This window comes from Varroa jacobsoni, unplaced genomic scaffold, assembly GCF_002532875.2.
Source record: "Varroa jacobsoni isolate VJ856 unplaced genomic scaffold, vjacob_1.0 scaffold_947, whole genome shotgun sequence".
Taxonomy (NCBI): domain Eukaryota; kingdom Metazoa; phylum Arthropoda; class Arachnida; order Mesostigmata; family Varroidae; genus Varroa; species Varroa jacobsoni.
Genome location: NW_019213849.1, coordinates 8485 through 29347, shown reverse-complemented (window position 1 = coordinate 29347; position 20863 = coordinate 8485). Strand labels below are relative to the sequence as shown.

At 38.8% G+C, this 20863-nt stretch overlaps 2 protein-coding genes across 3 annotated transcripts in view; one reads left to right on the top strand and one right to left on the bottom strand.

The window, feature by feature from the left end:
- The window catches only part of LOC111265243 (uncharacterized), a 63399-nt gene extending 54948 nt beyond the window's left edge, over positions 1 to 8451 (top strand). Inside the window, exons 15-16 of one of the 2 annotated variants that reach the window (XR_002683343.2) lie at positions 2969 to 3128; positions 8022 to 8451. Coding sequence is in view for 1 of the 2 variants with exons in the window: in XM_022841745.2 (XP_022697480.1) it covers positions 2969 to 3045 (77 nt within the window). In the remaining variant the exon portion in view is untranslated. Of the gene's footprint in view, positions 1 to 2968; positions 3454 to 8021 lie in introns of those variants that run through there. The other variant, XM_022841745.2, reaches the window with a different exon arrangement.
- LOC111265245 (uncharacterized) overlaps positions 1 to 20325 on the bottom strand; it is a 22014-nt gene extending 1689 nt beyond the window's left edge. The window contains exons 1-6 of the mRNA XM_022841747.2: positions 19832 to 20325; positions 18714 to 18918; positions 11200 to 11412; positions 7653 to 7817; positions 7370 to 7483; positions 4153 to 4306 (exon numbers count right to left, since the gene is read on the bottom strand). Of these exons, the coding sequence (XP_022697482.1) occupies positions 4153 to 4306; positions 7370 to 7483; positions 7653 to 7817; positions 11200 to 11412; positions 18714 to 18918; positions 19832 to 19953 (973 nt within the window). The 5' untranslated portion in view covers positions 19954 to 20325. The remainder of the gene's footprint in view (positions 1 to 4152; positions 4307 to 7369; positions 7484 to 7652; positions 7818 to 11199; positions 11413 to 18713; positions 18919 to 19831) is intronic.
- Between the last annotated feature and the right edge of the window lie 538 nt (positions 20326 to 20863).

Sequence of the window (20863 nt, the reverse complement as noted above, 5' to 3'; positions counted from 1 at the left end):
ATCACGATCGTTCTGTACGACTTCTTTTCACGCGTGGATGACTTCGCTAATTCGGCCGATAACGGAACCAGTCGGGAATTTTGTAGTCCGGAATGGTAAAGCGTGGCTCAACACAATTGGATTTGGCCATTTTCTTATCGTTTGATGGCAGGTCACCCTTGGTTTTCTGAAGCGTGGTTAGCCCCGGAACCCAGCGTGTTGATACAACCTTGCTTTTCTGAAGCGTGGTTAGCCCCGGAACCCAGCGTGTTGATACAGCCTTGCTTTTCTGAAGCGTGGTTACCTCCGGAATCCAGCGTGTTGATACAGTGTAATTGATCCAGAGTCAGCGTTGCGGTTTATGGTCTTGCTTCATATTGTTACAGCGTGTACACATACTAGGGAATCGGTGGCGCGAATTGTCATGCAATCGATATCGAATCTTAGAATCATTTTCTGGCAACTTTGTATTTTAGCGCACAGTTGTCAATGTCCACTGTATATGTACAGACAGAGCTCTTCACTTCGCCTCTTCGGCAAACAGTTATTAGCGTACGCCACCATGTGATTTTTAGTCTCATTACACTGGACGAGAACAGCACCCAGTCCGGCATCGCTTGCATCTGTGTGCACATGCGTCCTGTCCTGCCTATAAGGGCCTTATTCGGAACCAAAAACGAATCTTCATATTGAAGTAATGGAATGGATTTACATAAGAAACTAAATAAAAATAGTATTTGAGTAGGCCAAGGGCAGTTCGTATCGCAAGGGTTGATTAGCCGTTAGAATGTCTTTGGAGCATTAGCCATCTAAAGGGCACCCACTGAACTTCAACTGATACAAGTCACCTTGAGCACCCAAAAACGCAGTTTTTGCCTTATTCAAACCCTATCAGGATTTGCTAGTATAGATTCGTCAGGTCAATTGTTGAGATCAGTCAGGCTCTCTTTAATGCATTTCGCAGCACAGCGAAAAAGGTTTAATTTTGTCTTCCGATGGTCAACACAAAAATCGAGCCATCCATCTTTTTTCGAGGACGACAGTCAAAGCTGACGAAGCAGAAAAAAGATTTAATCACGGCGCCATCTGACATTTGTTTTCCATCGTAATTTGAGCCTGCTTGGCTTTAGCAACCCGACGACAACGCGCATACTACACAGGCTTGTCGCCCGTGGGGACTTGAAATTAGCCTTTGAAAGCTTCGTTGGCTTCTTGAAGAAGTGCCGTTGCACGTCACGCAATAATTTCATCAGACAACTCACGTCAGGCCAACGCAACCCCTCACCATTACGGAGTTCGAGTGATACACCCATAGGCAAGAAAGTGCACCGGAGGTTTTTCGTTTAAATAGTGTCGTGCGCTCCTAAGCTCGGCCTAGCGTGGTGCCGTCTTTCACATAGCCAGGCCTCTTTTCGAGGTTGATTGTCAGAATTTCGCACGTATTTTCTGGATTTTACGTTGCATATGCCATCAACGTACTCATGGGAAGTGGTGAAAAAATCCGCGCATCTGGGTTGTCGCTTTGGGTACGCCAGTTGCTACCAGCGCCCAGTTTAACGACTCAGCTGGCCCCTTGTGGCAACGTCTGGATAAGAATAACTCAATGTGTAAAAGCATACCGCGCTGTACCAGAATTATTAGCGAATTACCGCCAAACCACACTAAGCAAGGTGCCGGAGGAAGTTTATCAACCTCTCGAGAAGCGACTTCGTCCAGGAAGCATTCGTTCAGTTCTTACTTAAAACTACAGCGATTCTCCGCCCCGTGTACGATCATTAGGTCATACCACACAGGAAAGGAGCCACTCAGGTACTGTTGCACGGGCCGCACGATCTAGTTTTAGCTTTGCAACAATGATTAGGCCGGTCGCTGACGGTTAGCAATTAGCCGGCATGTTAAAGATCTTTCTTCTGACTTCAGAGGCCAGCTGTGGATTATATGTACCCACAGCTGACCGGCTGAAATGTGTCCTGCATGAACAGCCGGATGGTTCGAGGGTAAGCGAATATCAGGTATTATACAATCTATTTTCTCCGGGCGAAGCCCACCAAGATTAAGAACTTTTTTTTTTTGCCCTACGTCGATGGTCTAAGGTAGTGTTTCATATTTATAGTACCTTTAAACAATCACCATAGGATTTCCATAAAGGACATGCACATGGATACGGAAACAAGGAAAAACGGGACGCCGCGGAGCTGCAAATCGATAACCCCGGGCTCGACAACGAAAGATTAAGATTCAGTTCAGGCGGCAAGGTCCACGCCGTCTCTAGTTGAGTGCTACTAACGGTAACGCGGCCGACGTCCGGACATTAATCGATCTACTACGGGCTCTTTGCAATCATACATCTAGTAATCCCCATATAGTTATCGGGCAGCTGTTTTCCGAAGTCGATGGGTATCCCTATATGCAATATATATACGATTATATGTTAGGGAGTATACCATGGTAGCGCGACCGAATATGAAGATGCGCGTAGCAAATATAAAAATTGTAATTCTTAAATGAATGCGACCCGGAACTGTGAATAACTATAAATAATAATAAATAAATAATGAAGGAGCTGCTATTTCTAAATAAACTGCAGTAAAGTAGTAGCGGCTTTGGTGGTTCTAGTATAAGAAGTGTATTTGCGTAATTTCAAATCCGGTTCCAATCTGTTATTTTCATTTCGAAACAATTACCAAGGGACCCTAATTTTTTGGATTGTTGTAATATATCGTCCTCTGCTCCGAGGCAACTTGTATTTAAATATAAACACGTATATCAGCTTTGTTATTTTTTTTTATAGCTTTGCAGAAGGAGAGAGGAGAATGGTAGTCAGAAACCCTTAAAAGCCGGCAACAACTAAAAAATAAACTTTTTGAATCTTACATTCGGTACTGGCGTATGGACGATAACAGTTATGACGGAAACCATCATGACGAAATTACTCCATGGAGCCGACGCGCGACAGCTTACTAAGAACGTGTAATCCATTCCATTTCAGTACAGCCAACAGGATCACAAAATCTTTTAGGAAGCCGGTGTAAGAACCAAAAACGTCAGAACATCATAAAGATATAAAACACTTGCAAGAGGCAAAAGCACCTGTTCTGTATCGGAGGCAACAGCGCCTGGAGCTCGTAGCAAGAGGCTGGACTAAGAAGGTAATTAGCCTAATTACCTTGAACCAGACAGCAATCACATGCCGCACGGAGGAGTCAACAAAATCGAACTAAGACCAAAATATATATAATATCTCAGATCCAAACAATGTGCTAATTGTAAAGGCTTAGATCAAAATCGTGCAACACGGATATGTTTTCACTAAGTACACTGTGTGCAGTATTACATTTTATATAGCTCGTGTCTAGTGTTCCTGTTAAACTTTTTTGGATCTAATATGTTAATTTTATGCATCAAATATATTTCAGAATGTAAATATTACATTTAAAAAACTTAGCGTATGTAGCGCTGTGGTCTTATATGGCACCTGTAGCAGAGTTATATTTGGTCAAACATACCTGATATTTTCTAAGAAATCTCTTAATTCTTTTATTGAACAAAAAAAAAATTTCTAAACTGTCTGACGTTCGTTGTTTCGAGTTTGACGTACGTACCAAAATGGATCACTTTTCTGATTCTACCACAATAAGAAGCAACTGAGGCTTATTTCATTACTTCAATTATCTCATTGGCGTTCACGTAATGCCAAATGAAACAGTAGCCATCTTATAATTGTCCGGCTCCAGATGAATTATTATATACTGGTACTGAACGTATCGATCTTCAGTTTATAGACACGTTGAATATCTACTAATTATTTAAGCACTGCAAAGTTTTCGAGGCAGGACTAACAATTTTAGTCATTGTCCTAATCAAACTCGATCCATCGAGGAAATGACATTATGATTAAAAAAAGATATCCGTTTGAAAAATCTGCCGTTCGTGTGGGGAAAGATCAGCTAGAATCATCGTGGTCGATTCAAACCGCACTGATGCTGCGGGAGAGGGTGCGTCTGTCGGGGCTCGTACCACATTTAACGGGCCAAGATACTACTTGCTTGATCATGTTAGTAAGACTCGGGTAGTGAGCAGGCTTATCAAGTAGCGCCAGCTGCTTAATGCCCATGTAGTAAATAGCTATACTGCACGGAAACCGAAAAATACAGAAAAAAAATTTAAACAAACCAAACGTCAGTCCACTAGATCGTTCGCTTTTCGTTCCGTCCTTCTCGCGGGTACGTACTCTTGCATGTTTCTTATCGTATAACCGTTGGTCAGACTTTTCTTGCAGGAGTCTATCTTCATAATCGTCTTCCTCTGATATATAGCGATCACGCACCTGGAAATTATGAAACATTGGGGGTTAGTCAAAAGGTCTAATGTGCGCAAGATGATTTCTTCTTTGGGCTATCCTATACGATCTTATAAACTGTAAGGACATTGTTGGTGTGGAGTGTGATAATATTTACGCTAGCCAAACGTAACAGCGCCGTAGTATTACTACTACTAATAGGTAATAATAAGTACTAATTTCATTTGCCGCTAATAGGAAAATGTAGTAAAGTAAAAAGAAGAAGTTCGAGGCTCAGGCGTACTCCCGGGGTTACCCATTTCTTTCTTTGCTTCATACAAACCTGAGGATAGCACCTCTTGTAACCCATGACAATTCGATATAAAGACTTGTCTTTGTGGCAGCACGTTAAACAGTGTCATATGAGGTGATGTGGGTCAATGAAAAGCCGTATCTTCACAAGCGTTTCACTCAATCTATGACATAATCAGACTCCCAATTTCTAATAAAATTGTATCAATCCAGAATATCATATGATAATTTGGTGCTCACAGCGTACCTTTTGACAATTTAAAATTAAGTTGTTTGCGATCTAAGGTCGATAAAAAGCTCGAACTAGGGTAAGGCATACCCTCTTGGTTGAAGGTTCTATTTTTAAACCGAAATTCGCGGGAAACTAGCTCGTTACACATGGCTAAACCACTTTAGGGTGCTTCGGCAGTTTTTGATTTCGGCAAAAAGAAAAATAAAGTAGATATCGATATGAATTTTTTTTACATAGATTCTTCCTTTTTAAAGCGTAAACTCGACGTATGATGTCGTTCACTATAAAATTAAGATACGAAGCTCATACATAAAAAAAAGGGCACTTTCGAATGGCACATAAAGAGCTAAAAGGGAAAACAGGCATTAAAAAGAGAGTCCTTACGAACCTATTATATACGGTTACTAATTCATATTTTCTCCGAATTTTACATTAAATACTGCTTTGCTTGAAGGTAATTTCCATTCAAAGAAGCTTGTCACCCGGTATTCTTGTCCAACTCGTAAACTGTAGAAGATTTCGTCATGTAGATGCTTTTTCAAAAACAAAAGAGAAAAGGAGAGTTTTATAGTCGTGAGTCGCGTGAAACAGGTGCCCTGCGAAAATTTGGCGTCATATAATTTTTTTTCCATAATCTTATAATTAGTGATAGGTTGCACTGCTTTGTTGGAGCCACATATTATCCGATTCAGCTAAGCTTTGAATACAACCAGTTTTTACATATCTCTCTTACGAGCATATTCTGTAAGTGGGCAAAAAACCTATTACCCGACATCGTAACTGTTTCATCTGGATTGAAAAATACAAACGCTTGTAATGGCTGCAAAGCAAAAAAATGTTGACATACAAAGAGAAGTAGCCAGATCATGTATTGTCAAGTAACACAAAATTTTAGACTTAGAAATAATACAGGAGATCATAATGAAGTTTGTATGATGGTCCACATTTGGAAAATCATATATTCCTTAGGATGCCTGACGTATCAAGCTCTTTGTGTATTATTGCCCACTTTACCCGCCTTCTTGTATATGTGTATGCCTTATTGCGTTATATAAACGCCCAATTTAAGCTGATTAAATGTAATTCCATAGCTAAGCCATATCGTAATCAAAAAATAGCTGTGCTTTTTCTACAACGTTCTATGTATTGTCCGTCCATAATCACAGTCGAATATGATGCTTCGTATTTTCTTTATTTGACTCGCATTTAATTGAATGCGTTCGCGCCTTCAGATAATTTTAAAATTCGATAGTTAAACAGTAAAATTCGACAGAGAAGCATATAAATTAGAAGCAGTGTATTTATTAGGAGGCTTTTTAAGAGATCAACAACAGCTGACAAAGTCTTCTGTTTCTGCTTTTCGAAACTGACATAATACTGCAATTACGGGTAGTTGAAAAACCCTGCTTTCAGGATAATTGTGTCCGGGGAAATTAAATTTCCATTCGCAGGGAAGGTACCCTCATTCAAAGCAGCTGTACATAATACTTCTACGGGAACCAATAACGACCGCGGACATGCAGCAATTTCTGGCGTTTTTTTTCTTCTCCTTGGAACTTACAGTATTAGCTTTAGGTGGTTAACCTACCCTCGAAGTTACGTAAGAAACAACTTGGTTGTCAGGATTCACTAGACGGAGCGAGGCGTATGGTCAGTAGAACGACAACCAAGGATGAAAGACTGAAATCGCTACTGCCGTGGAAGTTTTTTTTCTAAGAGCGCTTTAGGCGAAGAATTCATCATACCAATGTTGCGTTATTGTAATATCATACGAGGTCACATACATATACCTATCGACCACCATCGACGCCTACGCATCCCAAAAAAGGGCCGTGTGCCGGCAGAATGTCTAGAAGCATAAAAAACTGAACGCGACGAGTTAGGCTTGTCACTGGGTTGGCAGCCCACAAGAAATTTCTTGTATTCTTGCTGTCTAGATTTACCTGTGTTCGGTGAGCAATTTAGCTTTGTGACTATAGATTACATTATGAAGCAATAATACTAACGGCAACAATCTAGTTCAGACATGCTTGCTTATTCTATTATTCGGAATTAAACGAGGATGAGCAACTGTAATTGTCTTGTCTCTTTGGTGTACCTCTTTATACTTACTTAGCACTTACACCCTAAACCAGACCTGACAGCAATCGGAAACACTGTCACAGATTTGAGAGTCGAAGTTCTGAGCGATAAGATCTGCGACCATACTTATATTTTATTGCGAAATTATCCAAATCGTATACTAATTCTGTAAAGTTTATGTAATCTTCTATTCTAATCGGCTGTTCAAATTAAACATGCCAAGAAAAAGAACTAAGATATCTATATGTGGTGTGTACCGAGATAATTTAGAAAACTAAACTAGAAAGAGTTTTAACTATGCGTAGTACTCTTTACTTCAAAAATGTTTTTCTTAAAAATCTACTATTCTTTGAATTGAGCTAAATGGCATTTTTTCTTTTATATTCATGCATATTTAGAAGTCAGGTATTAGTAATTTTCTAGCACGTTATATATCTACCAACTTTTCTCAACAGTTCCCCGTAACGCACCATTTTGTTACATACCATATGTCTCTCCAAATTTTGATCATCGCGTTCATTACTATTTTGAGCGCTCGCTTTTGGTACTTTCCTTGATGTCCTATACGTGTCCACCTTCCGATATTGTTGCTGGTCTTGCTGTAATTTTCAATGATTTTTTTGACCAATGAGTTTTGTTTTTATCAGGGTACGACTGACTTAGAACCGGTGTAAAGATTTTTCGTTTGCAATGTCTTGCATTAGATTATTTAGTAATGTTTTTCTAGCAAATAATAGGATTAAACAAAAAATTTAATCCGGTTTGTACCTGCTCTTTCGAATCTTGAAGATTTCTATACGGCATTCCATGTGGACCATGGTCTTCCAAGACCTCTCCATCATCTCCTTCTCCAGCATGTTGTATGGCTGACTTTCTGTGAACTTCCGAAATCTCGGGGTCCACTACTTGCGCGGTGCCCCTGTAGTCGTCGGGCTATATAGAGATGCATTAATATAATCTTACATTATATATCAAATGCAATATGATGCACTTGCTCGCTGTGCTCCCTAAGAAGGTTCAGGCTTAACACATACTATTATAGTCTTGACTCAGCTAGCGGCTCTACACGATTTCGAGAGCCCTTGCACCTGTTTAGTTTCAAAATTTTTGAAAGTTGACAAAAAATCGCTTTTTCAGTTTACAGTTAATTGCCCAACGTCACAGATTAGCGACGTTCTGCCATCAGATTGCACCGTCGTAGCTTCGTGAGAAGAAATAATCGGCAACTATTTCGTACGTTCCTCCCTTCGTTTGTTCTTATGGTGATTTAAATAGGCTGTAAGGTAGCAGCCATTTCCATACATTTGTGTTATTGCTCCTTGTGCGTGCCATGTTAATGCAAAATTCTGTTAAGTTAATTTTTGGGACTCGCTGAAAAAAATTATTTTTTCTAATAGAACCAGTTACCAGTTGAACATAAACTTATTGCTTAATGACGAAGCTTACATAAATGTGACATGATAAACATAACATAAGAAAACATATAGTCCGGAAGAATTTCTGCTTTGACCCTATGTAAGTGCAGGCCAGTTAATTGCCAATAAATTATGGAATATATGGAAACTCAAAAGAATCCTTTCAAAACTAAGACTCTTTGTTCTCTTCATATGATAATGGCGAAAATCCAATCCGCGAAATACCGAAACGTACTTCATTTTTAATGTCTATCTCAGTCGAAGCATCGTTTTACACACAACTTTATATTTCATAAGATGTTATCTATAACGTGATCTCTACACACATCTCGGAGTTTAGTGGGATGAATGATGGCGTGCTCTTATCGTGAAAAATTATTCAGCAGTTCCTGAAATCTTCATTTTGTGACGCTTAGTTTTCATGAAAATAGTAATGAAAGAGATGTAAGATGATAAAAAAAAGGTTCATTTTACACGTTTTGTATAGAATTTATCATACGATTAATATATTGTCACCGTTATTATTTACAGTACGAATATTTTTTTTACATGATTACCCAATTTATATTCTATCCACGCGCTTTAGAATTTCCTATTTCAATAAATCGACTAATAGAATTTAGCGAGTAAGGTACTTCAGTATGATAGTAAACAAAAAGGTAGAACCTATCAAAGTAATAGATTCGTTGACAACCAAAAAAATTTCGAACACAGTAGCGCAACGGTAAGCGGCGAAGATATCTTTGACATCTTGAAAACGAGCAATGCGTGTTTATATTTTACTTAAATGACAATTTACGGGAAGTAAGTAGATCACCTACCGCGATTTTGTGGCTCTGGCCGAAAACTGCTTTGAGAGGATCACTTTGAACGATTTGAGTCCTGTGACAGTCACCTTTTAAGAGATGCATAACATAGAAGTAGTAGCTTTTCAAGAAAGATCTTCACTTGGAACACGAGGTATCTCTGAGTCGCCTTCGTGCTTAAAAGCTCAAGGTGTTAAAGGACTCTATCTTTATACTTCCTGGAAGTTTCAATAATCTCTGACACGCTCAAGAGTAGTCCGTGTATTATCGGAGGGAAAAGTACCATCGCATAATCTTACAGATACCACATGCTGACATTTTAAGCCAAATGTAACTAAAAAACATGGCATGTGGGGTCCAACAATGGACCTTTGAGATTTTTCAGTGTTGACTTCCTCTCGTCCAGTTTCACCTGCTTTGCAAAAAGATGGAATGACACTAAAAGGAAAAGCTCCTTCTAAGCGATTCTCAACGTCGAGTGCCTCATAACTTTCCGGCTATGAAGTCTTTTGAACACTACTAATTAGAAGCCATGAATTGCGTGCGTTCGGCCTAACAGCCTCACAGTCTCCTACTCCATTGTTGGTTAGAAGTTTTTCATCTCCATTCATCTATCTATCGATCGATCAGAACTTTTTTCTGAAAAAGCTTACGCGCGCGGATCCCCATATTCGAACCAACGGCATTAACATATACCTGCCTATTTCCAATCTCGTCGGTGGAGTTCTGTTAGACTTGCGCCAGTTGTGTCAACTGTATCTTCCGGAACCCAAACTGGCCAAAATAAAAGGCCTCTAATCATTATCTTTTCGAAAACCTTGAAAAAGTAATATGCTAAAGACATCGGGCTGTACCAAGTATGTTTTCCTGTACTAATGCATTTTGCGTACTAGAAAAGAAGCCCGTGATTTATTTGTTAACTAAACTTATAAAACGAGTGAAAGCTGGCACGATATGTTTAGAGCTTACTAGAAAAATTGGCAGCCTCATGTCCCCATTTAACATTGCGAGCCATCTGAACCTTAAGCACATTGATATATTTAGGCTTTGCCTATCAAATAAATGCTAAGTTAGTCCAAGTTTTAGTTTAAATGTTGGGAGGCATCAGTGGTGGAGCCAGTGGCTAAGTGGGAACGTGTCAAGCCCTACAGTAGTAGCTTAAGGACTATGGAGCCAACGTACAAATTGGAAGTCGAGCACAGCGAATAAAATCATTTTGGATTTTTTTCATACCGTAGGATTCTCTATTAAATTTCCATAGTTTGAAAATACTACCCTTAAGATGCGTCAATCGGCGTTTGTAAACCGTATCCCTAGAACTGCTCCGTACCTATGGAGACACTTGTGTGAACTTCCTAGGATGGTTGCGTGTGTACTTTTGACGTTGCCTGTACGTCCTATTGACATCTGCATCAGGTGAGACTTCAACTAGTAAGTATATGTTTGATCTTGGATGATAGCAAAATATTTATCATGCTCATGAATAAGCCAAAACACCCCGAAAGCCGTGTCGGCACCAGCACCGTTCTGCACTATATCCTTCAAGTCTAACATGGAGGCTTACTACACTGCTAATTTATACACACTAATTCACCTTATTTGTCATAAAAGAGATTTATGTACGGACTATTTCATTCTTTATATACTTCATAGAGTAAATTAAAAACCTGATTCGCATTAATACAATGACATAATTATTGACGTATTTATCTGGAAATTATAATTGTAGGGTGAAGACGTGTAGTTATAAGCGTATCACTACGAGTGTCTTTAAGGCATGGTACAATTGCAACGAAACGTATTCTCGGCGATCGATAATGTGAGAAATAAAATAGTGAATTTATTCATAAGCTATAAACCGTTTTATAATATTTTTCTTATTTCTTCAAATAACTCAGCTTTGTTTCTAATCTGTTAGCCGAAATAATAAATATTACTCGTAAATATAAAATAATAACATATTACTCGTATATTCAACCTATAGCATATACTTTGTTTATTCGTAGCAAATTATTTCTGAGCTCCAAGTGGTGCATTAATTTAGCTACTATAAAAAGCACACGATAAAATATTGCTATTGAAATAATATAGTACCTTACGAAGCTGTTGCGAGCTGAAGTCCAGTGGAGCATTAAGCTCAATTGTCCTTGGAAGCTCTTGAACGCCATGAAATTGTGCCTCAAACTGTGGCGTAGCCTCAAGTTTTGGTGTCATTACTAGAGACCTCTCAAAGCTTATATTATCCTTAACGTTATCGGCTACTATATTCCCTAAAGCATCCAACGATCTCGGAGGCAGAGTTATCACCTGTTAAAGAAATTATTATCGGAATTATCTTACTTATGAAATTATTAAACAAAATAAATCATCCGAGTTGCACTAAAGCAGCTAAGAAAACTTGAAGTCATTAATATTGTCCAACTGCAATGGCAAACAAAATGTGCATAATAAAATTTTGCATAAAAATAATTGCTGTTTACCAAACAAAAAAGTTTACCAAACACTTTAATAATCAAAAAAATCTTTCTCTGTTCGAATAACCTTGAGCTACATCCATCAGTATCGTAATGTGAAGAGAAACGGTACTCATTTGGCCAGAATATCTCTTTCAAAATGAAGGGGCAAATGATCTACTATGAGCTTTAAAAGCTAAAGACAAGAGCTTTAATGGTTGGATCTGATGAGATATATTTTCGGATAGAATGCAGCCAATGAATGCTCTGTTATATGCACTTTCTTTTTAACCTAATAACCTTATTTTATCTATTTACCAATGACTATCTTAGATCCATGACAATTAATGACAAAGTTGTACCACTGTTGGATGCACCGTTGTCAGCAGAGGATTTATTTTTTTACAACCCGAGTCAACACAGAAGCTTAATTCCGATTAATTGTACGAGTGTGTTCGATAAAGGTTCCTGATACAACATTAGTCACACCACTGTATCTATAGTACAAACATTTTAAGGACTAAGCTTCTCGCAACCGGAAGTCTACGAATAACGCGTCCCCTAGTCCTAAGTTGCGTGCGCCGCTTAGAGTAATGTCAATGTGTATATTATTAACCCCTCAGGCTCCAACTACCTCTAACACCTACTTCATTTACTCCCAATACGATAGATTTGCCTTTAGCTGATTTTGAACCGTTATTCCTTTCGCTTATAACGGTAATTATCTATGTTCATCCAATCGTTTCAGACAAGGGGTAGTTATGGGTAAGGATTAAAGAACGCATCTTATATGCTTAGTTGGCTTTAGGCTCCACCGAGAGAGAAAAGTCTTCATGGTTTTTTTACACGCAGATAATGTTAAATTAAGTAAAGTCAAAGTTCGATCGTAAACATCGAACATTCGATCGTAAACTTGTATCCGATGTGTATTACATTGAGTGCATTTAGCTCATTTTTTAAGTGGCATTTAAGCAACGAATAACTGGAATTAGCATTTTCAACACTGAATGTTTTTACTAGAGAGAAAGGGGACGAAGAATGCTGACAGGATATATTCCGTACACGGGTTTGAGGTATATTTCGTCTGGGGTATACAAGCCTAAGTAGTACCTCGCGACCAGACCTAAAATATACCTTGTTTGATGAGTAATCAAATTTAGTCATAGAAAGCGCAGTGCAAAGGAGGTCAACCTGTTAAACTGTTGAAAAAGGAGATCTAGGAGCCTGCGATCTGAGACGTCCCGGACGCCCTGTAATGAGAAATACGGCTATTATAATTGAGTTTAAATTTCTTAGACGAGATTAACAGTATAATTGGTTTATTAACCATTGGAAACCATACCTCTGCACATAAAGGTTTTTGGATATTCGGATTTTTCAGAGTAGATTTTGTTAAGTCTAACAATTCATAAATTCTTCAATTCAAATTTAATTTGCGTATTATTGTTTTCACACAGTAAGGATAGGTTGCCTAAATCATTTTTATTTTAGAAGCTATATTATTTGAGCGAAACAAAAGAATAATCCAGCGGCATTTGTCTCCCAAAGCGGCTTAGTTCTTTTGGATGTGGGCTATTCTGCAATAACCGTACACTATAAAACCTGGCTAGCCAGAGTGGTAAGCGGCCGCTTTGTCGTACAGATCCAACGCTATCAGCTGCTGTTGTTTTCTGTTATCCCAGCCTTAAAATTATTGCACTGGTGATGAACCTGCTGTTTTAGCACTCTTCAATGGGTTACATCGGCGCTCTCTTTCGAGAAAAAAGAATAATCACTGACCGTTTATTTAACACACTACATGATATGTTTAGCTTAAAACCACTTTTACATGGCATTCAGTCAGATTATTGTCTTTTAAATAATAAGACAGGATATGCATCATTGTGTTTGTTAATGGTGCATAATTTACAAAAAAAAAAAATAAATTTTCGTGAGAGTAATTGGTTTTGACTATGCTTTGGGCAGATTAATTTATGACCGGGTAAATGGGTTTTGGAATACAGGCGATTGAAGATGTTTCACAAACATTCAGCTACACCGCCGAAGAATTACTCAGACACCGTAGGCACAGGCTGTCGGGTTGTCAAATTTGGAACGGACAGTGCGGTTCGGATTGTTACTAGAGAATTAAAATTTTCCTCTCTGTAGGCGAAAAAAGCTACCACTGCCTTTTCGCAGAGATGCACCGCAATAAACATCTTAGATATATATATGTTCTAATGGAGCCGTGTCGACATATCCTGTTCAAGTCTAAATGGTTTAGATATTGCAAACACTACCATGTATCATTCCTTTTATCTGTATCTCTTTAGTTATACAAACAACAAACTAATTTGAGTTCCTTTTGTGTGAGTCAGTTTAAGTGACAATGTCTCTTTCTGTTTCCGTGTGGCTCCGTGTCGACCGTACTTCTCTTTAGCTTCTAAAACTGTCTATACGAGTTCGTTTGACATATTTTAGCTTCAGCTATCTGTTCACCAGTTGTAATATTATTCAAACTTTTTTTAGCCCTTTCATCACTTTTCAACTAGAGTCGGTGCTTCAAAATTGAATGGTTGGAAAACTTTTAAAATTAGGGATTTTTTGTTGCTTTACAGATAATGATTTTGCTAAAAACGATGCACATTCGAAAAGCTTGAGTCCATCTGCATATAAAGCGTGGGCCACAATTCTCTCACAAGAAAACCTTCGTTTCAAATCTGTTACAGTAGCAGTAGATATCTTTTGTTTTTAAGATGAAGCCAATTTTCACTTAAGCTACCGATGTATCGAACGATCCTTGGAATGCAAATCTAAATTATTACAACCAATTCCACCAATCTATTGCGTAGGAAATTGTCAATAGGACCAAATATATAGAAATTTACCTTGTCGAGATATTGATCTTCGTACTTGTGTTAAAGATCCAGTGCTGATATCCATTGTGTGGTAATAAACGAAGAGAAAATATTGGTAAGCATACCTATATGTGTAACGAGGATACACAATTTTCTACAGTCAGCAGCATTTCCAGCTGTCGCTTAAATTTAGTCTCATATTAAAAGAAATGAAAGCAAAGCCATCATACCTGTTTGGCAGAGCAAAAATGTATACGCTACCTCGGTGCCACATTGGTATCTTGTACACGCATCGCTAAAAATTACGATCAGCCTCTCCGACATTCAGGATTAAGTGCGATTATGGTTTATAAGGAAAAACATTCATACTTTCCTCGCCTTTTAATCTATTTGGATAGGTTCAAAATTCATAGTTATATTAGGTTGGAACATAATAAAGGCAAACGGCTATTAAAGCACTTGTTTTTAATGTTTGGTTATCCTTTTAAATCTATACTTTTGTTTAATTTTATACACTATATCACAGTACTTTACCTTTTTTATAAGTCGGTGGTAACTATGCAGTGAACGGAATTCGACGTTGAGCTCAGACTTCAAAGCTAAAGCTTTGAGGTAAAAAAAAAGGTGCATTTTTGACACTTACTTTAGTTTGCCTTCTTATAAAGTCAAAAGCTGTCAAAACAGTTTTAGATATTTACGCAGTGCGCAGCAAAGGCCGTAGAAGGCACTGAGAAGACTGCTGGATGGAATCTGGTAAGTTTAAGTTCGACGAAAAATGTACACCGCCTCAGTCGACCATCTGAGGTCTATGAAAACTTCGAATGGCAAGCAGCTAGTTAATTAGCCAGAAAGGTAAGTTGCGACTATCAGACCATTGACACGCATATTATTTGTGTGAAATTTTATTAGAAATTAGGACCTTCTGTGTGCCAAGGACTGGATGAAGCTCACATGGAAGAAAGACTTCTTATTGACCCTTAACATTTCGTCCGACATCAGCTAAGACGCAATCAAAATGGGTGGTTTCTATACAGAATTGTCGCTGAACGAAAAGTGATATTTCGGCTTGCGGAAGATACTTGGAGAGAAAAGCCTGAGCCCAGACTCAAGTCAGATTTCCATTATAAGGAGACTGCTGGAATATACTTGGGGGAAACAAACCGGTCATCAAGAAGTCATTTGGCCTCAAATATGGTTCAGAACGAGACTATCCAATAGAAAGACCCGCTCAACAAAACAAAAGTTTTTTACGAGAATACCAGACCGCACCTCTCAAAGACTGTTGGTTTTTTTGCTCCCACAATATCATCCAGGCCTCCTCACGTTTCTATGACGGCAGTGCTCATGTTTCAATGATTATTTATATTCAAGGAAATGTCATAACCAACCATGGTACTACATACAGTACAAAAGGCTCTAAGCAGCACTCAACAAAAATTTCTTATCGACCAGCGCCCTCACACATCATAAAAGCCAATGAAGCTAAAAAACGTGTCTGCGGGCTATTAAAAAAAAAACAGAAAAAATATATTAGTGATACCTGAACCGGTGACGGCATATTATATACGCTGCCGATCGATTAAAATGAAAAAGGCCTTTAGTCCATGTGGTCTTCCCTTCAAAGTGTTTAGGATCTCCTTCAAAAAATTTCTCAAGGTAGTTGCGGACGTAGCGGAAAAGTTCCTCAAGAAAAGCAGGTTGCCCACCTAATGCGAAGAACCATGAAGCTGATATCAAAGGGAAATAGAGGATATCGAACTATCTGCTTAATTAGCACCATTTCTAAAGGCTTTAGAGCGATAATCTGCGAAATGACGAACCACTTGGGTAGTCCGCAAGCTAGTTCGGTCGGCTCCTTAACATGCAGTACGGCTTCAGAATACATAGCTCGATACACTCAGCAGGTTGTTTTGAAAGCTAAAGTGGCACACAGCTCCACTCCAAGAACCCGCAAGATTTATTAGGCAGTACTTTTATATATCAGAAATACTCGCGGGAACGTAATCGTGGATACCAGGATTTAAAAAACCCTTTACGCATGATTCGGTATATCAATGCAATCAATTTTAATCATTCACCTTGGCTGAAGTAATCAAAAACTTTACATATACAAATCAACAACACAATATCAGAAAGCATATATAAAACAATTTGGAACCATTTTTCAGGTTATTTAGATATACTTAAGATAGAAAGATTACGAGTGCAGGGACCTGCATGTATATGAGGGTGGATGTCCCACAAGGATCTATTTTTGGTTCGTTATTATGGAACATAGCGTACGACATTGTCTCCAGGGCTTTTATAGGGGATGGAGATGGTGGTGCACGCCGATGATTTAGTTTAAGCCATGCCAGATCTGCCTTGAAAATCAAAGTTCCAGCAAGCACAACTCTATATGACGTTTCAAGCCGAAAACAGGCCCAGAATTGTCCCCATAGAAAAATGAAGAATTTCTATTTATCAGAAAGAAAAAGATACGGCTTATTAATTTTCGTATAAACAACAAAGAGGTCAAAATTGTAAATAACGCAAAATATCTGCGAGTGGTACTTTACATATAAAAAGGGCTACAGCATACGCAAAAAAGGTACCGAGTTTGACAGCAAGGATTATTTCAAACCTCGATATCCCAAAGGAGCAGGCTACCACAGGCTGGTCCTGTCGGTCACAAAATCGATCGTGTTACAGAAGCATATCTTACGGTCAGCATCTCTGTAGTGGTGATATTAGGATGATGATATTATAAGGATAATGATTGGTAACACATATAAAATTTAAAACTCAAGAGAAGAAAGTACTCGTGGGATAGAAGGGGCGAGTCAATAGAAATAAAATAAGCAGAAAAGTACATTATCATAGAGGAATGGCAGCGAGAATAGATCGCCATCCTAAAACACAACCCCAAATCACTGGCCACGGACCGCTTGGGCAGAAAGATGAATGACATTATCGTCCAAGTTAAAGGCATGGTAATTTTCAAAGTTACTTCTTTATCGGCAAGGCGCTGTCAGAGATTTGTGTCCATTACAACCTGGGAGCAGATGATGGCCCGGCCCACACCTAAGTGGCCTGTCTGGTGCTTCAACAAAGAAGAAACGCAGCGAAAAGAACGGTGGCGGCGTAGAAGACCCAATATTGCACCCTGAAGACCGCAATCCTACCAGCTGCTTCGAATGGAGGCATGTAAAGATTTGTGGGCTCCATATGCAGCACTACTTGTAGTTAAGAAATTGGCTTAGCAACTGCAACAAAAGTATTGAAAAAGAAATTGTATCTGGAACATATAAGACGAGTTAGATTAGGTACAGACGATAGCTACAGATAAGACACAATGCGTAGGCAGAGGTGGGGAACATGTAAGGTGACCCTATTTTAATTGAGATGATTGATCCTTTCTTATCAGCCCATAATCTTGTTTACACAGTGCGAACCCAAGTAAAAGTTCTAGATGAAAACAGTAAAAAAATCGAATAGATGATATTTTGGTACAAAATATTAATTATCACCTGCAGATGCTGTACCTCTCGTATAACTGTAACAGGTTGTTACCGTGAACACAGATGGACCTACGTTGGTATAGTCCGTCACTGTCTTATCCCGTCTAGCATGTACTACGAAGCACCAGTTTTATCTTATAGAAACAGTTTAATAGAGCCGTTCCTTCGATTCTTCTAAGAGTTAGAAAAGGCAAAACCTCCAACAAACGCACTTGTTTGTACTTCGACTTCTGCTTTGGCAGGAAATTTAACCCTGGCAAGGTTGTGCCTTCGAAATCACTGTTCACAAGGCCAAAGGATCGAAAAACAAAATGCTCAGCATCAGATTCTCGATAGTGTCACACGTTACAGTCGGTCGCTTAAAAGACAGGCAGCTTCGTCGTTACTGTGAGTCTCTATAATTTACACTAAATGTCGTCGCTTATAATTATAGAAGCTGTTCTTCTCTATACAAATTATTAAGCTCACAGCTATTTCTTGAAAACGATATACTATGTATAACTTAGTATATAAGGAATATCAAGACATTGCGCTCACGCAGTGAGCTATGTGCTACAATGAGTATTTCGCTAATCTTATGTATATAACGCATTATTATTATTAGGTGCACAAAAAAGCGCGTAAATTAAAGTTTCAGCGGGGCCCCGGTTGAAGTCGCCCTGTGAATGCAGTAATCCAGTTAGCTAATGCTAACAGCAATGAACTGATACATAAGTGCTGCGTTAGATTAACTATAGCGATGCCGATTTAACGAAAGTGACATAAAAATACATTGCTTAACAAAAAACGTACGTAAGGAAAATTTTCTATATGCATACTTGTGGTTTTAGTTCCTTCTCGTACGCTCCGACGATGTGAGCAGGTACAACGTGGTTGCCAGAATACACTGTAGGGGCCATCTGCACAAACAGTTGCGAAGAATCTGTTGGATGCGACGAAAAAAGTGCCATAGAAGTTACTGAACTCTGACGGCGGAACGTCCCCTGCGGATGCCTATCGTTCGACTGGATTATTCTAGGATCTCTGAAATATAGTAAAGAGTAAGTTTCAATGTTATCTATAGTATGTTAACATCTGCGTAGTGTATCTTGTCCATTCCACGGCTTTTCGTCGTCCAATTTGACAAAGCTGGAGATCTTTAGTCCACCAAGTAGTTTAAAGCTACCTGGTAAATCATATGCAAATGACCGGAAAAAGCATAAATGTTTTTTTCAATTGTTTTCATTCTAAGGTAGTCCAGCAAATCTTCTACGAAGCCAACTAGATCTTTAGAAGATGTTACTTCAAGCGAATGCAGCAATCCTAAAAAAATAAATCGGTAACAGCGTCTGGAATACCTTGGTATAGCTGCCTCAAATAATCTTGCCCTAATCTGCGAATTTTGTGAGCGGAACTACATTAAGGTGATCCGCATTACTTACTAGATATATTGAATTGAGTATTTTCAAGTATCTTCGATAAATGAGATAGAGGTTTGATTTTATGCCTCGCAATTCTTTGCATTAAGTTCATCGGCCCTAAACTTAACCGAGAGTGCCGGTTGTTTCATATTTTAGTGGCGTAATGCATGACCCAAGTAGGAAGATATCAGTAGGCCCTTTAGGTCTAATGCTAACCACCACGTTCAAAGCTAACTTCCGATGGTTTGTATGTGAATATCTGGCAATCAAATTATAAATATTTAACCAGAGAATCCAAGTCCATAAAATTCGAATTTACCTATGTGCTTTACTGCGTTGCGTTTCCAACGAAAAGCTTCGTTCTTAAGAAGAAATACGACAAGACAGCAATATAGCGTAAGACGCAGTTGTACTGCTAAGTCACAGGAGTCAAACGGATAACAACCTTGGCTTGGCCTTTCTAAGTTTATATAACGACTACTTAATAGACAATGTGTGCACGTGAACAGAACGGAATTCTTCGAATGTCGCCTTACCCTGACGAAAGGTTAATCGGTATGCCGGCCACTCCCAGTGTATTGCTACGGGCTTCCACAGCCGTCATTTTAGTCTTATATACTTCTATTAGTAGCACTAAAAAGACAATGAATTTCAACATATTGTTTTTTGAAAAATCTTTACAATTAGAAATAGGCACACTCTACAATGCTTCAGGTAATCTTGCTGCATAATATTGTTGCAGGCACAGTACACTCTCTTGGTGCGGAAGCCGGAAGCACCTACTTCAGATGGCCTTAAATATCACTTAATTAGAAGTCAACCAGGTTACACAAAATTTCACTACGTGGCATAACAGTGAACCAAGATCTATCTAATGAACATTTCTGCATTAGGCTATTCTGTTTGAAAACTGAAGATGCAGTTACACGCAAAGTGAGTTAATTTCTACGATGCGGAGAATAGATTGCTTATTATTGGGGGGTTAGACAATCCGTAGCGCCGGAAGATGTAGCTCTGCGGCGCGTGCTGCGATGGCACAGTCCAGGAAGACCCGATAGCAGCTTTCAATAGAAATGGAATGATGAAAGCGAGAAGAGCGAGGGGTCGAAGCACTGCGGCTTCCTTTCCAGCAGATTCGACCCACCTATTATAGATGGACACAGCACACACGAGCTGTCGTTGAGCTGGATTTGCAAGTTAACAACAGATGCGATGGCAGGTAGAGTAATACCTGGTCTTCATTTTTGTCCCGGATGTGAATCGCTCACGCTTATTACTACGGAACGTACGTCGATAACCAGTAAGAATGTCAACCAGTAACTTGAAAGAAGCAGGGCATAAGTAACAGCTGTTGCTTGATATAGTAATATTCGTGTTACTATTGCGATAAAGCACGACACCGGAACAAAGATTTCATAATACTGGTTATAAGTTTGTATATTTTGTACTGAACTAAGGCATTATAAATTAAGAGTTTTTTTTTTTCTGTGATAAATTAAATAGGTTGCCTGGGATCAGTCTTATATTGGGAATCCAAATTACATTTTTAGCACAACGGAATATTTATG